Below are 21,816 nucleotides of genomic sequence, written 5' to 3'. Positions count from 1 at the left end.
GAGAATTCAGTAAACTTTAGTTAACACCTCTTATATGGTCATTAAGGGAGATAAACTTCACCCTCTAAGCCTTTTAATTTAGTGATAACTTTCTACATATACATATATATCTAATATTTTAACAGGTTTCTTTTGTGTTGTTAAAAAGGATGAATCTTATAATAACTTAAGCACTGATTTAAACATTTCACAAATGGAAGATCACGGACAGATGTGCCTATATTCCAAAGCAATTTTTATGTGTTCTCAAATAAACGAATGCTACTACATTAGTTGAAGTGGTTCTGGAAATTATACGGGAGGATAAGGAATTTCTAAAAATGTCCTCTACTCTTCGACCTCTCATCCTGTCTTCTCTATCATACAAAGTACCTAAGAATTTAATAAATAGTTGCATAAAGCAGCAGTTTTCATGGCCTGTATCATCTACCTGAGTCAATGATGGGGACATTGAGAGGTTTAAAAAGTTATTAACATTAATGCTGACTTGTTGACAACTGTAAAGAACACAGAATTCTGGCAGTGAACCCAAATACATTTCTTTTTAGATGAGAAAATCATAGGGCTTTGCTCATATACTTCACACCATTGAAACCTGACTAAAATATTCAACCCAAATACCAGACTATTAAATATTTAAAAGAAAAATACCATGCAAACACATTACTCTCGAAACACTCCTCTAATACCCTGGAATCGCCTGGTAGGTGGTACGAGGCTAGCTATTGGTTAAGAAAGCTCTTGCATGTTGAGAAAGTGGAAGCATACTTCTCAACACGAGAAGAGGACGAGGAGAGTGATGAGTCTATTCTTTAGAAAGACCTGAGCACTTGTGAGCTGGCTGCGGGTCAGAATCTCTCCCTGCCTGTGCTTATTTCATCAGAGGCGAGGTTGCTTACCCTCCATCTATTTAGTTGGTGTGTTTTCAGCTCCACTGTGTGCCAGTCATTGTCTTGGTGACATAAGGAGGAAGCTCTTTTTGGGGTCTGGCATTGAGGAACTTAGAAAGTCTAGAGATGAAAACAGAAAGGGACCCAATTATACCCCAGTGAGGCAGTGCTCTGGTGGAGGTGTGTAACTAAAATTTAGAGCTAATTGCCCATCTCCAAAGTCTTTCTGTTTTTCTTTTTTTTGTGTGTGTGACAGAGACAGAGAGGGACAGATAGGGTCAGACAGGAAGGGAGATGAGAAGTATCAATTCTTCATAGCAGCATCTTTGTTGTTTATTGATTGCTTCTCATATGTGCCTTGACTTGGGGGCTACAGTAGACCGAGTGACCCCTTGCTCAAGCCAGTAACATTTGGGCTCAAGCCAGCAACCATGGGGTTGTGTCTGTGATCCCACGCTCAAGCCAATGACCCCGTGCTCAAGGTGGTGAGCCCTTGCTCAAGCTGGATGAGCCCATGCTCAAGTTGGGGACACCTTGGGGTTTCGAATGTGGGTCCTCTGCGTCCCAGTCCGACACTCTATCCACTGTACCACTGCCGGTCAGGCAGTCCTCTTTTTCATCAACAGCAATCACATATTGTCAGGATCCTAAAGGAAGGAATTTCAAATCCAATTTGTGAAATTCCTGCCGCCTGCTGTGTTCTGTGACGTTTGTTCCAGGACAGAATTGTAGATAGACAGGACTGATATTTTGATCAATCTTGGTAATTCTCTGCATAAAAACAATTTCTGTGGTTTAGTACTGTCTATACAAATGTGGATTAAATGCTAGTATTAGTTAAATATACAAGGTGGGGCAAAAGTAGGTTTATAGTTGTGAGTACATGAAACATGGGTTTATTCTTGTGTTATTATTTATTAATTATTATTTCTCATATGAACAACTGTGTAACCTATTTTTGGCCCACCCTGTGTACATAAGCATGTGTATATGTATAGATATGTCTGGCTTTTTGATGTGCATGTATTAACGTCATGCTTTTATCTTATATAGTACGTAAACCGCGGACTCTGAGACAATCAGTGTTTAAACTTCCAACAAGGAAGAGAAATAATGAAAAGGAACAATGGTTTTTTGTTTTCTCAGAAACTAAATTTGCCATTGTTCTGAGAACTCAACAAATGACCACAGGATGTGAATTTTATCAAGAACAAAGGTATCCTGGTTGTAGTGGAATTTTTTACTTCCCCTTATCCTGTTCACATGTCTCCCTGTGTAGAAATGAACAGTTCACTATGATTAACCAAGTTAACAAATAATTTCAGTACAAAAGAAATGGACTTGGGAAACAAAAAGAAGAATTATTTCTGACTCTGTCTTCCAGATCAGAATTCGATGTCAAAGATTTTTGCCTTTTACTGGAAAAATATTTTTCTGTATATCAGGTGGCCCACTATGAAATAAAACCCCTCCATCAGTACAGCCTGGATTTAATTGGAGGCACTTTAATTGGCAGTGAGTCAGGGTGTATAATCTTACTCTTTAATCTCCTCAGTTGCACACATGTACAATTATATTATCTTTGACAATTTAAATAAAAAGTTTTGTGTTTTCTTTTCATCCAAAAGAAACTAAAGCATTTAGAGGAGAACAATACAGAACCAGAACTTTCCTTAGAAATACTGGCTTTCATTTTATGGACTGTTTTTCTTGATCCAGTTGAAATGTCTTACTGTTGATTTTGATGTTTCTGTGGCATTGCCTGTGTGTTTCGTCATTGCGGGAACAGCGTTGTATTTGTGTTGCTCATTAACTCTTATACTTCGTTGGTGCTGTGTTAACAGCTGCTCTGTCCAGTGCTTTATATGCATGTCTCATTTAATGCTCGCAAAAAGCCAATGAGGAAGCCAAAGCCTGAGATTAAAAAAAACATTGCCAGGGTCTGACTCAGTTTCTGTCCTTGAAAACACACCTGCTTCACCATTACCGCGCAGAGCCCAGAGTGGTCCTCGCTCACCGGAAACCCCGTGGTGGACACAGGCGCTGCATCGCTGTCAGAGTGCTTTGTTTGCCGGTTACTGGAGTTGCTCATCGCGGCATTTCTTTTCATTTCATACATTTTCTCACATTGAAATTTATTGTCATGATTATTCAGATACACAAGGTGACTCTCCATTTCTTTTCTGCATGAATGCTCCATAGTGTGCCGTTCTGTTTCCACAGTAAGATAAGCAAATAAAGGTTCACACTGTACAGTTTAGAGTAGCTAGTGAATCAAAGTTAGCAGTATGTAGTTATCAGAACTCGATGTCAGCAAGAAAAATAGGTTCAGGAAACTTTATTTTCTGTTCCTAAGCCTGGGTTCATGTTAGACAACACTGGGGTTGCTAGGAAAGCAATGGAAAGACCAAAGGTTTTTTTTTCTCCCCACTGAGAGAGGAGTGCTTGCTACAGAGCAGTTGGAGAGATTAGATAGAAGTGTCTGAGTGGCATTGGGTTTGGACAGTGGAGAACAGGAGACTTACAAACAACCCTCCGATAGGAGGGAGGTGAAAGAAGCTGAAGGAAAGCCTCCCTCTCCGGAGGAAGGGGATTGCCGGGCACTGGCCTGTGCGACCAACACTGGGTGCAAGGAAGGCGCCTTAGTCATGACTTAACCTGTGCTCTCCAGGCAGCTGACCAACACACTGAGAGTTCAGTATATATGGAAAGTATCTGAACAGATAAATCATCTGAGACTTCTCTTTCTTTCCACTTACTGAACATAAAGAGAGACGTTTGGGCCACCAAGGCCCAAGTGAACCGCCACAGACGCTACTTTTGCTGGTAAGGCTTTGTGTAGTCAGCTGCCTGGAAGAGGTGACACACGAAGGCACTGTGAAAGTGAGCTCTCCCGAGACATTGTTTCGGGACTTTTATCAGTTTTTGTGGGTCTGTACAAGTTACTTGCCTAAACTGGATACCCTGGGCAGGCCCCAGAACCCTCTATGAAAACGAAACAAAACCTCTGCTGTCTGTGGGGCTCAGTGCGTGACAGCAGTGGTGCTGAGGGCTCGGGAGAGAAGTGCTTTGCTGGGCAGACACAGGACTGGCGGAATCCTCAGTGTTCCCAGCAGCAGGAGCCGTACCTGTAACTTCCATTTTTGCCTCCTTAGTGATGATGCTATATTATAAGATGTTTATGTGATCCTTATATATTCTAGTATTTTCAAAGTAGTGAAAGTGTAAGTGATTTGCTGTTAGTACTGTATTTCCCCATGTGTAAGACGCTCCCATGTATAAAACACGCCTTAATTTTGGGGCCCGAAATTGGGGGAAAAAATGTGTTACATGAAGTTATTGAACTCAAGTTTTATTCATCGTAAAATTCATACAACTGCTCATCTGCGCAAAAAAGCGGGAAATGCAAGTAAAAAAACTACAACCACTGTATAAAACACACCCAATTTTTAGACCCCAAATTTTTTGAAAAAAGGTGAGTCTTATACATGGGGAAAGATAGTAAGTTATTTCTATCTAAATCTTGATACTAATGTGAACTTGACCTTGAAGTCAGTACTTATGCTTTAAAAAATATATATTTTTAAATAGAACACATTAGTTTCCAGGGCTGGCTTTAAGATCTATATCTACATGTCTGTATCTTCTATATGAATCGCCTTCTCTGATAATGAAGGTCAATAGGAAACTGAACTAGGTAGATCTACAATGGACTGAATTCCCTGTGTGACTTAAGGAATTACGACACATTTACTTGCCAGGCCCCTTGAATGTTCTTAGCTAACGTGGGAGAGCGGGATGCTTTGAAAGATTCCAGCAGGGCTGCAGTGAAATGCTTCATCACTTATTTGGGTTTTGGGAGTTTGTCCAGATTCATAAGAAAATGTCTTGTGGCAATACAGCACAGGCCTAAGAGAAGTCTCCTTCGCCGACACAGCACATCTGCCCTGGTGCCTGGGCTGACTTTTAATTTATTTTTATTTTTTATTTTTTTTTCAGAGACAGAGAGTCAGAGAGAAGGATAGACAGGGACAGACAGACAGGAACGGAGAGAGATGGGAAGCATCAATTATTAGTTTTTCATTGCACATTGCGACACCTTAGTTGTTCATTGATTACTCTCTCATATGTGCCTTGACCACAGGCCTTCAGCAGACCAAGTAACCCCTTGCTGGAGCCAGTGACCTTGGGTCCAAGCTGGTGAGCTTTTGCTCAAACCAGATGAGCCCATGCTCAAGCTGGCGACCTTGGGGTCTCGAACCTGGGTCCTCGGCATCCCAGTCTGATGCTCTATCCACTGTACCACTGCCTGGTCAGGCTGGGCTGACTTTTTAAAGAGTTTTGTCCTCAGACATGGCTGGGGAAAAGTGCCCTGTGCTGAGCAGGGGCAGGTTGAGCAGGTAGTCACCAGGCTGGGGAGCGCCTGATGCAGGCATGACAGAGACCTCCATGGCAGATCTAAGTCCTCGCCTGTTCTTGGGATCAGCTCTGGATAAGGGGGCCCTCGTGGAGTGAGCTTCGATTTTAGAAGGTTGAAAGCACATGGGTATGTCTTCCTCTGAACATAGAACAGCGTTGGCTTATAACAGCGTTTCATTGCTGAAAGGCGTGGATTTCTGTAAGATTTGCTCAAGCTAAAAATGGTGATTTGCTACTATATTAGATAATTCACTTCCCTTAAAAATGACATTTAGCCCCTTCTGGATGGACAGCCCTGACCCAGGAATTTCTTGGAGGAACTCCAAGGGAGTTTTTCAACAGCCAAACACTACTTGTCCCTTGGTGCACACTTCTGTCAAAATAAATTAGACTGGTAAGTCATAAATTAGGAAAATATTTGGTGACTTGTGTTTATTATTTAACAAGTAGAATAAACAGTTGGCCTCAAGAAAATAAAAAACAAACAGAAACTCAGTCCCGGGTTGCTTGACAGAAGATCATTTTGCTGTTTGCGAATAGTGAGGACATACAGGCTCTGGGGGACGGAGCCTTTCCTCCGTCACGCTTTGATTTTGTTCACAGCTCCCTTGCACCTTTCGTTGGTCACCTTGCGCCCTGTTGGCCCTGCCCTGTGGATTGGGTGGGGAGGTGGAAGCCTGGGAGGGAAGGGGTTGGGAGCCCTTTCCGTATCTCACTGTTTATTTCCCTTCTTTCCTCCATGTTGCAAAGTTTCTCCTTACTTTGCTTTTATCAAGTCTATGAATGACTCCCTTTGTCAGGCTTATTGAAATGCCCTGTGGGACGGATGCTATGCAGAAAAATAATTTGATTGCATAACTGCCCAGTCCTTAGAGATGCCAGATCGCCCTTGGCACAGGGACAGACCCTCCTCTCTGGCAGGTCCTATGAGAGCGGGGTGCAGTGCGTCTGAGAGGTGCCTCTGTCCTCCACCCTAGTACCACGGGGATGACCTTTTACCCCAGCTCTGATAAAAGGCTTATTTTAGATTTCTGAAATGTCTGTCTTTCCTTAGCCCAGAAGGCAACGTTTCCTTGTGTGTCTGTTTGCCCTGTGTGATTCTTTCCAGTGGCTGTTTCTTCACAAATGTCAGGTTTGTCTCTCCTGTGTCACCTTGAGGCAGCTGATATTCGTGTCTAATTATGAAAAAGGGCAGTCTTTGAGTTTATTTTGATGAGAACAAAATCCCAGAGAACTCTATTAGATACACTGTAATTGGGCAGGTGATACATTGGTGTTTGGAGTTTGGAAAATAGATCTAGAGAGTGTTTTTGGCATGGTTCTTGGAGGAGCCAGAAGCTCCAGGGCGAACTTCATGGACTCATTACTGACACTGAGTGTATCCTCTGAACTAAGTCCAGGCCTTTAAACTTAATACCAGACAGCCAGGCCAGGCGGTCACTGCACTTAGGGAAGGGCCATCTTGGGGCGAAGCATCATACAATGAACTCCTATACAGCTAACCTTTTTAAAAATTTTTCCTCCTCTGTAAAATCAAATTAAAACAACTTCAGTTTGGTGGTTGTGGACATGGAAGGGGTTTAAATGCACTCTTTGGCTGTTTGGTGGAAGCAGTACAGTTGGGGAGGAGTTTGGAAGGATGCATATAAAATAGCTCTTAGAACCACAATTATTTCAGAATAGGGTTTGATTTTGGCATAGGCAGTTGCATAGCATATTTGATACTTTGTTATGAAACTTTCAGTAATTGGCATATTAATTATGATCAAATAAATGAAGTTGAAAATGTGTGGATCTTCGTACCAGCCTAGAACTTCAAAATGATAAAGGATGGTATATACTATTGAGAGTTCCAAGATACATGCCAGTGGGTAGAAACAGCAGTAGCATACAAGAGAATATCATTTACTTATTTTTTATTTTTTAAAATTCTTTCAGAGAGAGGCAGGGAGAAGGAGAGAGAGACAGAGACAGAGACAGGATCATCAATTTGTTCCTGTATGTGCTCTGACCGGGGATTGAACCGGCAACCTCTGTGCTTCAGGTCAATGCTCCAACCAACTGAGCTATCTGGCCAGGGCTTAATTTTTTATTTATTGATTGATTTTTAGAGAGACAGAGAGGAAGGGAGAAAGGAAGCATTTTTTTGTTGTACCACTCAGTCGTTCATTCATTGTTTGCTTCCCATTTGTGCCCTGACTGGGGATTGAACCTGCGACCTTGTAATTTTGAGACGTTGATCTAACCGATTGAGCTAACTGGCCAGGGTGAGAATATCATTTCTTTAAAAAAAAAAAAAAGGCAGCAATCCAGTACAGTGTTTGGCCCCCAGGTGTTGAGGGTTCACCTTCCTGTGTCACATGGCACTCTGTCATCAGCAGGCTGGGCAGGGGTTTTCTCAGAATTATGCTCTGTCACATGGTTTCTTGGCTTTCATTTATGCCTGTTCCCCTTACTCATTCTTTCCCCCCTTTTATTCTTTGTGAATGTTTGTGTTTACCCTATAATTTGTATTTATTCTTGTAAAATACTTGTTGTTTTGCATGTTTTTTCTTGAGATGTGATTCATATAACATAAAATTAACCCTTTTTAAGCAAGATAGCATTGAGTACATTCATAGTGTTATGCAACTACCACCTTTATCTAGTTCCAAAACTTCTATCACTCTAAAATAAAACCCGGGGCTTCTTCAGGAATTACTCTCTGGTCTCCCTTTTCTCCAGCCTCTGGCAGCCATCAGTCTGCTTTCTGTTTCTAAGGATTTACCCGTTCTGGATATTTCATATAAATGGAATTATACAATATGTGACCTTGTGTGTGTGTGTGTGTGTGTGTGTGTGTATTTTAAAATCAAGTTCATTGAGGCTAATTTACATAAATAAAACACGTTTTTTTAGAGAAGCTTATGCATAGGTTTTACTGTCTTTTGCAGCTTTCACATTTATTTACAGCAACCCCATGAGGGGGCACTGTCGTCACCCTCGTTCTGTAGGTGAGGACTGAGGCTCAGGGGGTCTGAGTGGTTTGCTCCCGTTGCACAGCTTCTGAGCGGGGGCTGGCTGCACAGACCAGGCTGCTGACCACGTAGTCTACCGCCTCCCAGGTCACTTCCATGTGCATTGTCAGAGCTTGCTTTCTCTCACACAGCAGTATGCTATTTTCCCACTCTGACAAAAAGTGGCTATGGAGTATTCTGTTCCCTGCATGTACCATAATTGAATTGTTTTCCCTCATTGATAGATTTTGTGGATGTTTCTCTCTTTTTTTTTTGGTCAAGAAATACATATTTTTTTAAATTGCGTATTTTTTGTTATGAATTATGAAAGGAATACTAAAGACCAAAGAAATTTCTAAAGCAATATTTTTTCATTCTAGAAATACGGCCGAACAAGGAGAATAAGCTAGAACACACACGATTTCCCTCTGAGGTGGTTACTGTAAATATTTTTTTTTTTTTTTTTTTTTTTCATTTTTCTGAAGCTGGAAACGGGGAGAGACAGTTAGACAGACTCCCGCATGCGCCCGACCGGGATCCACCCGGCACGCCCACCATGGGGCGACGCTCTGCCCACCAGGGGGCGATGCTCTGCCCATCCTGGGCGTCGCCATGTTGCGACCAGAGCCACTCTAGCGCCTGAGGCAGAGGCCACAGAGCCATCCCCAGCGCCCGGGCCATCTTTGCTCCAGTGGAGCCTTGGCTGCGGGAGGGGAAGAGAGAGACAGAGAGGAAAGCGCGGCAGAGGGGTGGAGAAGCAAATGGGCGCTTCTCCTGTGTGCCCTGGCCGGGAATCGAACCCGGGTCCTCCGCACGCTAGGCCGACGCTCTACCGCTGAGCCAACCGGCCAGGGCACTGTAAATATTTTTAACATAGCTTTCCAATCTCTTTTATACATTATTTTTTAAGTAAGGGAAAAGAAAGCCCTTTAAGGAAAGGATGGTACTGTGAAGTTTTGTAATAGAAGGTTTATAATATATTGTGAACATTTTTTAAAATCTAACAATAGTATTTACTAAGTGCTCATTAAAATGTGACAAGGACTATTTTTAGTGTTTTATACCATTTCATAGGAATCATGTGAGGTATGTGTGGTTATTATAGCAGATGAGGAGATTTACTTATGTTTTAAATTTATATAAGAGGCTTTGTGCCCTAGCTCTATTTCTTGCTTTTAAAATTCAGCCCTATGTTCTTATGATTAATTTGTTTACCTTGTTGTGTTTGCCTACCATTGGTTCCTACCATGAATTTCCTTATGTCTTCCTCTGGCCCCATGTACAAGGGAACATCCTTGTACACGCCCCCGTGGACCTGTGGGAGGAGTCGTTGGGATATGTATCCAGGAACAGGATAAGTGGATCATGAGAAGGGTATACAGGGAAGTCACAAGTAGGTTTACAGTTGTAATACAAATAAATAATACAATAATTAATAAGTAATAATATAAGAATAAACTTGTTTCCTGTACTTAAAACTATATGTACTTGTGACTAAGAAGTCACAGAGGCAGAGTCTTCTCCAGAATGATTGTGCTGGAGTCTACAATCCTATATGTTTTGTGTGGTTTCAGAGATACGTGTATAAATGCCTAGAAAAAGGACCAGAAGGGTATACACCAAACTGGCAACACTGGGACACGTGGCAGGGGACCGGGAGGGAGATGATGGTCAATGGTTACTTGAACCTGATTGGTCATGATCTGATATATTATAAGGAGAATGTCTTTGTGTGTAACTTGTCATTATAACTTGCTGTTTAAAAAAGGTCTGGAAAGATGACCTTTATCTGAAGTTTTCAGTTTTCTTCTGTGAACACATGTGAAGTTGTGAATGCATGTGTTGACGAGTCACGACACGCAGGATGGGTTTTCTTGCAGCTCGGTGCTTTTTGAGGCATGCTCTGAACAGTTATCCTAGGAATACCTGTAAGCCCTCTTTAGACATTTAATTCAGGTCCTTCACATATTGAGTGGCTCAGAGAGGTTAAGTGATATTCCCAGTGGTACAGGGTCAGGAGAGCTAGCCAAGTTTGCTGTGGAGATGTGGTGCTGGAGAGGTGGGCCGAAGCAGAAGACTGCTTTCCGGAGGCCTCATTGGTTTCAAACCAGGGCTGGGGAGGAAGTGGGTGCCGCTTTCCTGCAGGTGAGATGGGGAGGAAACATTCTCAAGAACAGTGAGTTTCAGTAACTTCCTTATGCAAACACTTAACTGAATGAAGGCATTAGTTTGGTCTGTTTACTGAGCACAAGGTATTAAGGTAATCTTTGCCAAGCGCTTCTCTGTAAAAATGAGTGTGTGTGGTTGTTAAGTCAGGACTCAAGTCTCCTTTTCATCTCTTCTAAAGTGAGAGAAATGAAGATTCTTGTAGACTGACGTGATACTTATTAAAAATTTTATTGATTTTAGTGAGAGAGGAAGGGAGGAAGGAAGAGAGAGAGAGAGAAAGGAACACTGATTTGTTCCGTTTATTCATCCATTGATTGATTTTTGTGTGTGCCCCGACTGCAGATCGAACCTGCAACCTTGGCGTATTGAGATGACGTTCTAACCAACTGAACTACCCTGCCAGGGCTGAAGTGATACTTTTTAAAGGTACCATTCAGGTTTCGTTTGGAGTTTAGTTTCAACTAAGATGCCTCATTCTTTTTTATGGAGCCCAAATGAGTAACAATAAAGAACTTTTTAAATAATGGTGATAGAGCAGGGTAGTTTTCTACATGGACCTCGGTATAGTCTCTGGTCCGGTCACTTTCATTACACCCTGATGATGCTGCATGATTTGGTTTGTAACGGAACCAGTGAATGTTTGTGTCTGAATTTTACTTTCAGACCTAAGAATAGGGGTATTTACATGAATGCGTTGTGCTGAAAGAGGAGGCGTGTGCACCCAGCTGCTCTGATAGGTTCTTTTTCATTCCAGCCCAGTGATAATAGGTTTCCTCTGATGTGCTACTTGGAGACAGAAGACAGGATGTTGATCATGCTTTATGAAGTAGACATGTGTTTGCTACTTAGAACTAAGTAAAAGAAAAATAAAGGTAAATTGGAAGGCAGATGCAAATATAAAGTCACATCTCTAAGACTGGTGTTTCCTACCACAGATGAGGTCTGGGAATTCACTGGTTTGCAGGTAAAAGGCACAAAAGCACAGTTGAGAAGGCAGAGCTTCCGGTTTATTTGTTGTTCCCAGGGTTGGTGAACTCTGTGTAAACTGCAGAACAGAAATGACTCTTAAAAACAGTTGCACACATGTGATAAGTACCGAATGGATGTGTGCTAACCAATAAATAATTTATACTACTTCCTCTGGACTCATTTGATTGAAATAAAAGATAGTGACTTTAAGTGCATACTTGTTCTTGAGCAGGGAGGTTGAGCAATACTGCCACATTGAGTGACACTCTTGAGATGAAATAGGTAGGTTTTTCATAGTTTGCCTTTTGGCTGAATCTAAGTTAAAACCTTTTAACTGTCTGGATTTATAGCTACTTGCTAATCTTTTGCCCTAGAATATTAAAGGTACAAGACTTTTAAGTTGGGTTGAGAGGACTGAGTTTCAGTTTGTTGGGTGTGTTTAGATTACCATAGAGAAAAATGGGCTAATTAATTACCCTTTCTTTTTAAACTATGTAATACTTGCTCAAGATTGAAATTTTGGTGAGCGCATTTCTGCTTTATTTCAGAGAAAGATGAGTGAAATAATAATTAAATTGTATATAATTTTGTGTAGATTTTTTTTAGATAAAAAGAAAACAAAAGGGATATTAAAGGTTTTTCCAAGTGCAGATTTTCGATCCATTATTCAAAGGGTGACAGTTTGCTAACTGGTAGATAAACAAATGGGAATGTTTGTCTTGATGTTTCTGTGCAGCTTGTGTGATCTGAAAAGTGGTAATGAAATTCACAACACTTGTAAGCTAGAATGTTGTTTTTTTATGAAACCACACATACATTTTCTTTCATAACTATTCTCTGGCTCTGCCTGTGTGGGCCTCTTTCAGGAAGGTGTAGGAAAAATGGTGCTAAATGACTTGTGAAGTGAATTTTTTATATTTGCATTACAATTCTGTGGGTTTAGACTTTTAATTTTTACAACTGCAGGTGCTATTTGTAAGGAGTGTCAGTTTCCAGTACATTCTGAGCAGTCGCAATATGACCCTTAACAATATATGCATATGCCTATTTTATTTTTTTCTGATGTCTATAGAGTTCGCACGTCCTTGCAGCCTGTGTGGAAATTGATACTGGGTTTTTTGTTTGTTTGTTTGTTTTGGGTTTTTTTTTGTATTTTTCTGAAGCTGGAAACGGGGAGAGACAGTCAGCCTCCCGCATGCGCCCCACTGGGATCCACCCGGCATGCCCACCAGGTGCTACGCTCTGCCCACCAGGGGGCGATGCTCTGCCCCTCCGGGGCGTCGCTCTGCCGTGACCAGAGCCACTCTAGCGCCTGGGGCAGAGGCCAAGGAGCCATCCCCAGCGCCCGGGCCATCTTTGCTCCAATGGAGCTTTGCCTGCGGGAGGGGAAGAGAGAGACAGAGAGGAAGGAGGGGGGAGTGGAGAAGCAAATGGGCGCTTCTCCTATGTGCCCTGGCCAGGAATCGAACCCGGGTCACCCGCACACCAGGCCGACGCTCTACCGCTGAGCCAACCGGCCAGGGCCGATACTGTTTTAATTACCGTATTTTTCGCTCCATAAGACGTACTTTTCCCCAAAAAAAACTGGAGGGGAAAATGCCAGTGTGTTTTGTGGAGTGAAAAATACAGTATTTTATTAAATATTTTAACACACTATTTGGTTCAGATTTTTTTTTTTTAATTTTCCTCCTTAAAACCCTAGGTCCGTCTTATGGTCAGGTATGTCTTATGGAGTGAAAAATACGGTACATTATCGTATGGTAAGAGAAAAGATTCAGTGGTATATCTAAGAGTAGACATTCAATTTCAGCTTCATGGTTGAACTTCCTCCCATCTCCCCCAATAAGTGTTTTAGGTGGTCTCTTGATAATTTCCATTATTTTTTTTAAAGTCTAACTGTAAATTCTCTTGACTTTTGCTTAAGACCATCAATAAAAATTTATCAAACTGCTCTGTGTGCTTTCTTCGTCCAGGCTGGGTCTACAAAGGAGCGGGGCAGAGCCTAAGGTTCCGGGGTTCCTGGAGTAGAGGGTTGATAGGCTTCTCTGGATTTAGGTGGAAGTAAGTGGATAGTTTGATTTTAGATGGATTTTTGGTACCCTTGGCATGTCCATCAATCTTGTTCCGTTAGTTAGGGGAGGCTGGGCTTTATTTTATTTATTTATTTTTCTGAAGTGAGAAGCAGGGAGGAAGAGATAGACACCCGCATGCACCAGACCGGGATCCACCCGGCATGCCCACCAGGGGGTGATGCTCTGCCCATCTTGGGGTGTTGCTCTGTTGCAACCGACGTCATTCTAGGACCTGAGGCAGAGGCCAAGGAGCCGTCCTCAGCACCCGGGCCAACTTTGCTCCAGTGGAGCCTTGGCTGTGGGAGGGGAAGAGAGAGAGAGGAAGGAGAGGGAGAGAGGGAGGGGTGGAGAAGCAGATGGGTGCTTCTCCTGTGTGCACTGGCTGGGAATTGAACCCGGGACTTCCACACGCTGGGCCGATGCTCTACCACTGAGCCAACCGGCCAGGGCCAGGATGGGCTTTATACAACCCCCAAATCATAGGAGCCTATCACAACAAAAATGTATTTTTTTCTCTAAGCCCGTATGAGTCTGAGAGATGCTCCAGGTCAGCTGTCCTTCGTGCAGAAACTCAGAAATCCAGGGTGCTTCTTTCCTGTGGCTTTGTCATCTGATGGCTGCAGGAGGGGGAGGCATTGCAGGGAGCTTTCCTCTTCCTCAGTGATGAAGAGTCACTCATCACTGCTCACATTTCATTGGCCTGGTTATTTGCATGGCCTTGTCTTTTGCAAGGTAATGCAGTGCTTTTGTGCTTAGGAAGGAGAAATTGGTGAGCCCTGATTATGTTTACCACATGTCTGATTGAGGATGGGGATATCAGAGAAGAGACTGAATTAGAGATGAAGAAGTGAGAGAGGTCATTTATAGTAAAGGAAATGGTGGAGTGAATTTATAAGGGAAAGGGTACACTTAGAGAAGGTCTTTGCATATAGCTTCCTTCATGACCCAGGCAGTATGGTGCTGTAGCAAAGTATGAGAATAGCTATTGCTGCTTTCAGGAAAGTGCAGAAGGTCTGCTGGTCCTGTTGTTGATTTTCATGTCTGCCTCCAAAAGTGTACTTGCACTTTTGATTGATTGATCATTTTAGGGTGATGTGAACTTGTAGGTTAGCAGATCCTTAAATCTTGTTGACAACAGATTGTCTTAGCCAGAGCTTAGGTGGTAAACTGGTAAAAATGCTTATTATCATTATTATTATTTTTTAAAATCTCAGTGGGATTAGGAGAGAGTTTGTATGTGCTCTTGTGCATATTAAACATTATGAAGACACTGGTCTTCTGATATCTTTTTTCCAAGGGTGTTTGTTACTTGACCTTGACATTGGAATGTATAACCATACTACTTCTAACCCTATACCCAGAGCATCTACAGAGAAGCACTCTACTGGGTCCAACGATGAGCCACTTTTTGTGGGTGCTTACTGCTCTGGTTCTTCGTCTCTAACCTTGTTTTTCTCACCCCTCTCCTCTCTTCTCAGCAACTCTTCCCGTTTATTCTGCCCTCTATGGTCTTGGGGAGCAGGCAGACCTGTATTTGGAGCTTAATCCAGTGACCAGCTGTTGACTTTGGGCAAATTGCTCTCGAAGATTCAAGATTCGGTGTCTATATCTGTAGCATGGGGCTAGATAGCTGCCTCAGGGGATTCTTAGTATTTAGGAATGTATGCAAAATACCACGGTACCTAGTACATTCGAGTTGCTCAATTAATGTTAGCTATGATTAGTATTATTGTCATTTCCCATAGTTCTATGCACATGTTAAGTAATTTTTTCATGAAAACTTTTTCTTCATTGTTTCACCAGGCAGTGGATAGGATTTACTACATTGAGCTGCCAAAGCACTTTACAGCTCCGTTGACATTTATGTTATTGTTTTCGTATACATAGACTGTGTACTGAAATTTAGCATCCCACAGGGCAGTGGGTATCCGTTACTCATTGCTATTATTTGCTGCATTGCGTGGGGAAAGTAATAGATGCTCAACTAAAGGTTAAATTTTGTCAAAATGCAATATAAGGGGAAAGGGCTCTAATATATTTATAAAGTAGTCTCCCTATTTGGGTGAATTTTCCTAAGCTGGTAAATAAAATCACTCTTGAAATAGTATTGTTACTTTTCTGGTTAGAGTATATATATGATTCTCACTGGTTATGTAATTGAAGCTTTAATGCAAAAATAAAGGAAAATTAAAAGAAATGATAAAAAACCATGCAAATGGTGTAAAAGATTATCACTGTCATAAAGGAGCAGTTCATGAGTACTGAGAGGTGAACTTAACACGACCGTGGTCATTTATACAGCTGAGAAGGTAGCTCTCATTTCTCTGTGCTCAGCAGCTTGCAAGACTCACAACTTTCGGACTGGTTCTGACCGGGAAGTCGTACCTGGTAAGGTAACAGAGGGGTAGTAGATGAATCTCTCCTGAAGTTGGAGTTGCACAAAGTGGATGGATTTACCTGGAGCTATGCTTGTATTTTGTACCCAACTTGTGTTTATGGAGTTGGTTCCTTTCCTCTGAAAGGGTGCAGTTGCCTTCTTGCTTCTCTCTGCCCAAGGGCATCTCGGGAAGCTTGGCGATGGTGCGGGAGTTCTCTCTCCCCTCACTACCTGCCTGGGTTGGTCATCATCTTTGAACATCTAATCCCCAAAGATATCCTTGAGAAAATGCTTGCTGTTTTTTGTTTGTTTCAATCCTTTATTTTCTCCCAGAAGTAAGAGTGATGCTGGGTATCTGTCTCATAGGTTTGAAACAGTATAAAATGTTCAAGAATGTAGAGACAGCTTAGTATGCTGAGACAAGCACTCTCATTGTTACAGTTAGGGGGTCATATGATTTGCTCAAAGTCAGCCAAGGAATCAGGATTCTTGATACCATATCTGCTGCAACACTTGACTCATCAGGCATAGCTTTTTGCTTGTGGGTATTGTGCTCTATGCATGGGACAGAGAAACAGGTGTAGACATGCCAGCGGTGGGCTTTTGTGGAGACTAAAGGAAGTCCCCATGTGGACATTGTTGTCAGGGATTGTGCTCTGTGTTGGTGGTACACCATATGGATAGTATGCAGCTGGTAGAATGATATGAATTGGGGGCTTTGTCTTGCAAATCTGCTTAAAAAGAACTGGCTGCTGAAACACATGTCCTCATTTTCTTGCCTTAATTGTCAAGAGTAGGCCTTATGGCATTGTCCTCTTCTGAGTTGCTTCTTCCAAAATTTGCTACTAAAGCAGTTGAACCTATATGTAAAAAGATCCACTGCAGTAAAACTTATTATTGCCCATATAATTCTCAATAGTAAGTAATTTATATTTGGCTATAGAGGGTTTTTTTTTAACTTTAATGGTATAAAGTAAGTTTTTATTACAAAACAATACATACTCATTGAAGAAAAATGGGAAAATGTAGGAAAACACAAAGAAGGAAAAAGTCACCCATAATCCCATCTCTAAAAGAGAAAACAATATTTTAGTGTTTACTGTATATTCACAAAATTAGTTTATAACCTATTACTGCTATTATTAATATATTATCAATTTTCTCCTTGTCTTTGCATATTATTCAAAGATAAATTCAGTGTTACTTAAAGTTTGCTTTCAGCACTTTCTTATGCATCATTTCCAAACATGCAGCAAAGTGGGAAGAAATTTGCAGTGTCGATCAACCTATATTCTACCATCTACCCATCCCTCCTTATACATCCATTGACCTATCTTGTTGCCCCCCCCCCGCATTTCAAAGTGAATTTCAGTGTCGTATGTTACTTTTAATTAAACTAATTTACCTTTATAATTGTGTTTGGTTTATATCAATATGCGAGGGGGTTTGTGTTCTCTGAGCCCAGAACACTTTGCAGGAGGAGTTTGTTGGTTGGGGGGAGGAAGGACATCCAGGGGTTTTAAGTTGGCCGTGGAGCTGAGTGTGCATCCTTAGCCTCTGAGGAGCATACGAACGCCTAGGAAGACTGACTTCCTTTGCACTCATCTGCTTTTGTGCCTAATTCAGACTCCAGCATGGGGACAAGGGAAATCTTTAGAGGGGCTAATACTTCTCCTTTGTTCTCAGCGCTGTTGAGAGCCTGATGCTTGGTCAGCAGTGAGCATGGACTGACTTGTTGGTAGGAAGCACTCCAGCCTGGTTTCCACCAGCCTGCAGGTGGGGCGGTTGGCTCTAACTGCCCTGTGGAGTTAGATCCTGTCCTCCATGCTGTCTTCCACCTCGGGTTCCCTGGGCCGGGGGTTGAGGCACTATTGCTCTACTCTGTAACCTCTCTCTTGTTTCTGCTGCAGACAGGTTATTTCCTGGTGTTTGAGTGACAGGCTCTTCCAGGCTTGCGTGGTGGTTGCGGAATGTTGAGGGGCCAGTGCAGGACAACCTGGGAGGGCACAGGAAACACTTCTGACATGGATCTCTCCAGTGCCTGCTCTGAAGTTGCCCGAAGCAGTGTTTCCCAAGGGGTAAGGCCAGGTGTGAGGCCTTGCTTTGTGTGCAGTTCCCATGTTAGTGCCTTGTGTATTTAGGCACTGAAATGCCGATTGACAAGTGGCCTGCCCCTCTTCAACCCTCCAGACTCCCTGTAGTTATTCTCTGTGAGCACGCGGTGCCTTTCACAAGCCTTTCAAGAACACACGTCGGTTCTCCAAGCCGTGTAACCTTTCCTGTGCTTTCAAGTGTCCCCAGGCCCTTCAGAGAGTGCCGGCTCTGTGTCTTCCCCCTGCTTCTCTTCCCACGCCTCCCATTCCAGGGTGTTCCGTCTCAGTGTCATGTTAGCACCATGGTGAACCATAGGAAGCCTCAACTCTGACATTGGTGACAGCTCTGACGTGTGCTTTCTCATAAAGTCAGCCTCGGCTAAAACACCTTCCTCGGGACGGGGCTCTCTGGAGCCCTGGCTTTGCAACCAGGTCCCCCAAGGCAGAGTGAGGCCTCTTCCCTTCTTTGGGCTCCATCTCCTCCTGAGGACAGTCCATCCTTGAGCCTCTCAGGCAGGCTGTCCAGTTTCCAGGTATCCAGGTGTACGTCGGTTTTCCCTCTGGCAGTTTTAGTTCTCAGTGACTGGGTTGGCCAGGACCTTGATACTTGGATGGAACATCTGGTTTTTGTCCCACCCCACCTCCTCCTTCCCTCTTTCAGACAGATACCCCTCTAACTCAGAGCTGTGGTTCTCAGCTGAGGGAGATTTTGACCTCTTCTCCCTCCACCCTACGGGTTTTTGTCGTGTCTGGAGACACCTTTGGTTGTTATAGCTGGGGAGGGGCGCGGGAATGCTGCTGGCCTCTTATAGGTAGAGGCCAGGGATGCTGCTAAACAGCCTGCAACACACAGGACAGGACCTGCAACAGAGGATTATCTGGCTCAACATGTCAGTAGTGCCGAGGTTGAGAAATCCTGTCCTAGATATAAGGTGCTTTTCTTGAAAATCTTCCCATTGATGGCTTTATATAGCCAGTATTATACTCTTTTCTATCAAAAAGTTCATCTGCACATCTAACTGAAGTCCCTCATGCTTCAGTCAGTCTGAAGTGGAGGTAATAATTTGTGCTCAGTTTTCTCATCTTTTGCATATGATCACATTCTCTGAAACTGCTCTCAGTTAACTTTTAAAATGTATTCTCTTATAGCCTCTTTCTCTTTTTTTAATCTCTCGAGGTGTTTTCAAAACTTTTCATATATAATGTCTCTTAAATTATAATTACTCAGTCCAGAGGCAGCTTTCTAGCAGTTTGACCACTGCTGCATATGATAGAAGTGATTATTCTTGGATGGAATTGTGGGTGTGGGGGGCACTTTAAGACTGACCATGTAAATGACCAGTAGGAGGGCAAAACAAATTGCTTATTTACTTTTCCCGCTTAGTAGAAGGAGTCACGTGGAAGGAAACTTTTCCATTCAGAGACCTGGTTACAAATCTTTGCCACTTATGAAGAATGACCTTGGACCTCAGTTTTCTCAGGCATAAAATGGGGTTGTTGGGAACCTAAGTGAATGGGACTGTGTCTGTACTAATGAGCAGTGGCACTTGTGAGTGAACAGGGACTTTGCACTTGAATTTATTGTGTCCATGATTTCTGTGGAAGGAAGTGCCTCAGATTCTTAGGAAGCTTCATCTCTGACTAGTTGTTTTTTGTTTTTCTGGGATCATTGACAGAGAATAATGTTTTAGAGTATTTCAAGAAGGACAAAACTTCTTTGTTCTCGTTTTTAAGGACAACTAGAGATATCTTTTTATTGGATGGTCTTCTTGAACATTAATTTGACTCAGAGTCCTAAGTCTTTTGGGAACAGCTCAGGGGTGGGAAAGCCTCCTTGTTCCTTGGCTGATGGGACTGTGATTCGGGGCTGGTTGGGGGAGGTTGGAAAGAGGTGGTGTTTATTCTCCATGGGGTTCTGGAAGGCTTTGGGGAAAAGAAAAGGTGAGACATGGACAGGATTTTTCCGAGCTCCAAACTATTCCTTTAGGAATGGGATAAAAATGACCATTTTCCACCCACTTGCAAATTATTTGTGTCTAGTTTGTCTTTTCTCTCATTGTATTATGCCTGGCAATCTCAAATATTGACTGCATTCATATTTTAAAGAGTTTCTGTTTGCAGTCAGGGTTCGAGGTGTGGGAGGCGGGCTCACTGCTTGGACCTGTGATGACTAGGGCTTGCTAACTCCTGAAATGCATGTTTGTCATTTCCGGACATCAGGCAAATTAAACCTCCCAGGCTTGCCCAGAAATGACATTTTACTGCTTCTCTTGTGCAGTAGTGCTGGGTCTGCGAGTGTTCGCAGGGAGATCTTTCTCTGTGGGATAGTTTTACCCACACTTTTCGTTCAGGCAGTCTTGCTGCCAGCCAAGGTTTGGCCTCTGCAATGTGGGCTTTTAATCCAAAATATTTAAAAAGAAAATCTTGGAAGGAATTTTCATCATTTATTTAATAAATGAAAGTGTGAGGTAGATATTAAGAGTCAACTGGGGAGTGGAGTTGGAAATGTAAACCACGTGAGATGTGCTTTTCGAGTTTTTAAGTTCCTTGTTAATTTTTTTTTCTTTAAGAACTCCCTTGAAAGTCCTGTTGGTTGAATTTAATTAGTTTGAAGTTGTGAATGTCACTCTTACATGAAAAGTATATAAATCAACAAGTCAAGTTGTTCTTGGTTGTTATATTATTATTATTATTATTATTTTAATGAGAGAGAGCAACAGGAAGGGAGAGAGATGAGAAGCATCAACTTGTAGTTGCATCACTTTAGTTGTTTATCGATTGCTTCTCATATGTGCTTTGACCGGAGGGCTCAAGCTCAATCAGCGACCTTGGGCTCAAGCCAGCAAACTTGGGATCATGTCAGTGACCTCAGGCTCAAGCCAGTAACCCTGCTCTCAGCTGGCGAGCCTCTGCTCAAGCCAGATGAGCCCACACTCAAGCTGGCTATCTCAGGGTTTCAAACCTGGGACCTCGGCATCTCAGGTTGGCACTCTATCTATCCACTGCGCCACCACTGGTCAGGCTTGGTTGATGTTTTTCAATCCCACATACAAGTCTTAGCCTCACTGAGTTAATAGATTTTTCTGTTTGATATTGTTGGGTGCCTGAGCCCATGAAATTCATCATAATAAAACCAAGTAGAGGACATATAATTATTTATAAACTGGTATAAATATAAAAGGTGAATGTTTAATGGTTAAATGGTAGTGAAAAATGAGAAGGAATTAGCTGAACTGAATAGTTTTTAATTTCAATTTTAATTAGAGGTATTTTTAAAAATACATTTGGTTTTAAGTTGAAAGTGAGCTGAGATGGTAGTTGGTTATGCATGGTTCTTATAGATTTATAGTGTGCCAGTTTCTAAGACTATGGCATTCATTTAATATTTCCATGGATTTTTGCTGTGTAGTCATAGCCTTTCCCACTTCTTAAATAATTTCATGTATAGTTTTTGATACACAGTTGACAAAAAAAGCATGGAAATGTTACTTTAAAGTTCAAGAGAGAAATGAAGGTGAATGGAAAATAAACATTTTTTTTTGTTGTTGTTGGCCCTATTTGGTCATTTTGGTTCTGGCTAGAGAATGTGAGGAATTGTACTGCAGGTCAGATTCTATCGTGAAACAGAATATGACATCCAGATACTCTTATAGCCAAACATTTCCAAGGCCCTGCTGACAGCTTAATTATTTCAAGTAGTATTTAATATGACTGAATACCAGTTGTCCAAGAATCGGAGGTCCTTTGGAGTCTTTGTCCAGTATAAGTCCTGGCAGAAGATGGGAAAGTCTGCATGGCCATGATGTTGACACACAGGGTGACTGTTTCCTT

General features: G+C 42.2%; 1 protein-coding gene across 4 annotated transcripts in view; it reads left to right on the top strand.

Annotated features, from left to right (window-relative positions):
• The window catches only part of STK39 (serine/threonine kinase 39), a 323,837-nt gene that overhangs the window by 22,953 nt on the left and 279,068 nt on the right, over positions 1 to 21,816 (top strand). The window contains exon 1 of one of the 4 annotated variants that reach the window (XM_066346007.1): positions 6,344 to 6,441. The exons of the other annotated variants lie outside the window; for them this stretch is intronic. Coding sequence (XP_066202104.1) covers positions 6,435 to 6,441 — 7 coding nt within the window. The 5' untranslated portion in view covers positions 6,344 to 6,434. Of the gene's footprint in view, positions 1 to 6,343; positions 6,442 to 21,816 lie in introns of those variants that run through there. 4 annotated transcript variants of the gene reach the window in all.

The sequence above is a fragment of the Saccopteryx leptura genome, chromosome 7, assembly GCF_036850995.1.
Source record: "Saccopteryx leptura isolate mSacLep1 chromosome 7, mSacLep1_pri_phased_curated, whole genome shotgun sequence".
In the NCBI taxonomy this organism is placed as follows: Eukaryota; Metazoa; Chordata; class Mammalia; order Chiroptera; family Emballonuridae; genus Saccopteryx; species Saccopteryx leptura.
Note: the sequence above shows the minus strand (reverse complement) of the source record. Positions and strands in the feature narration are given on the sequence as shown.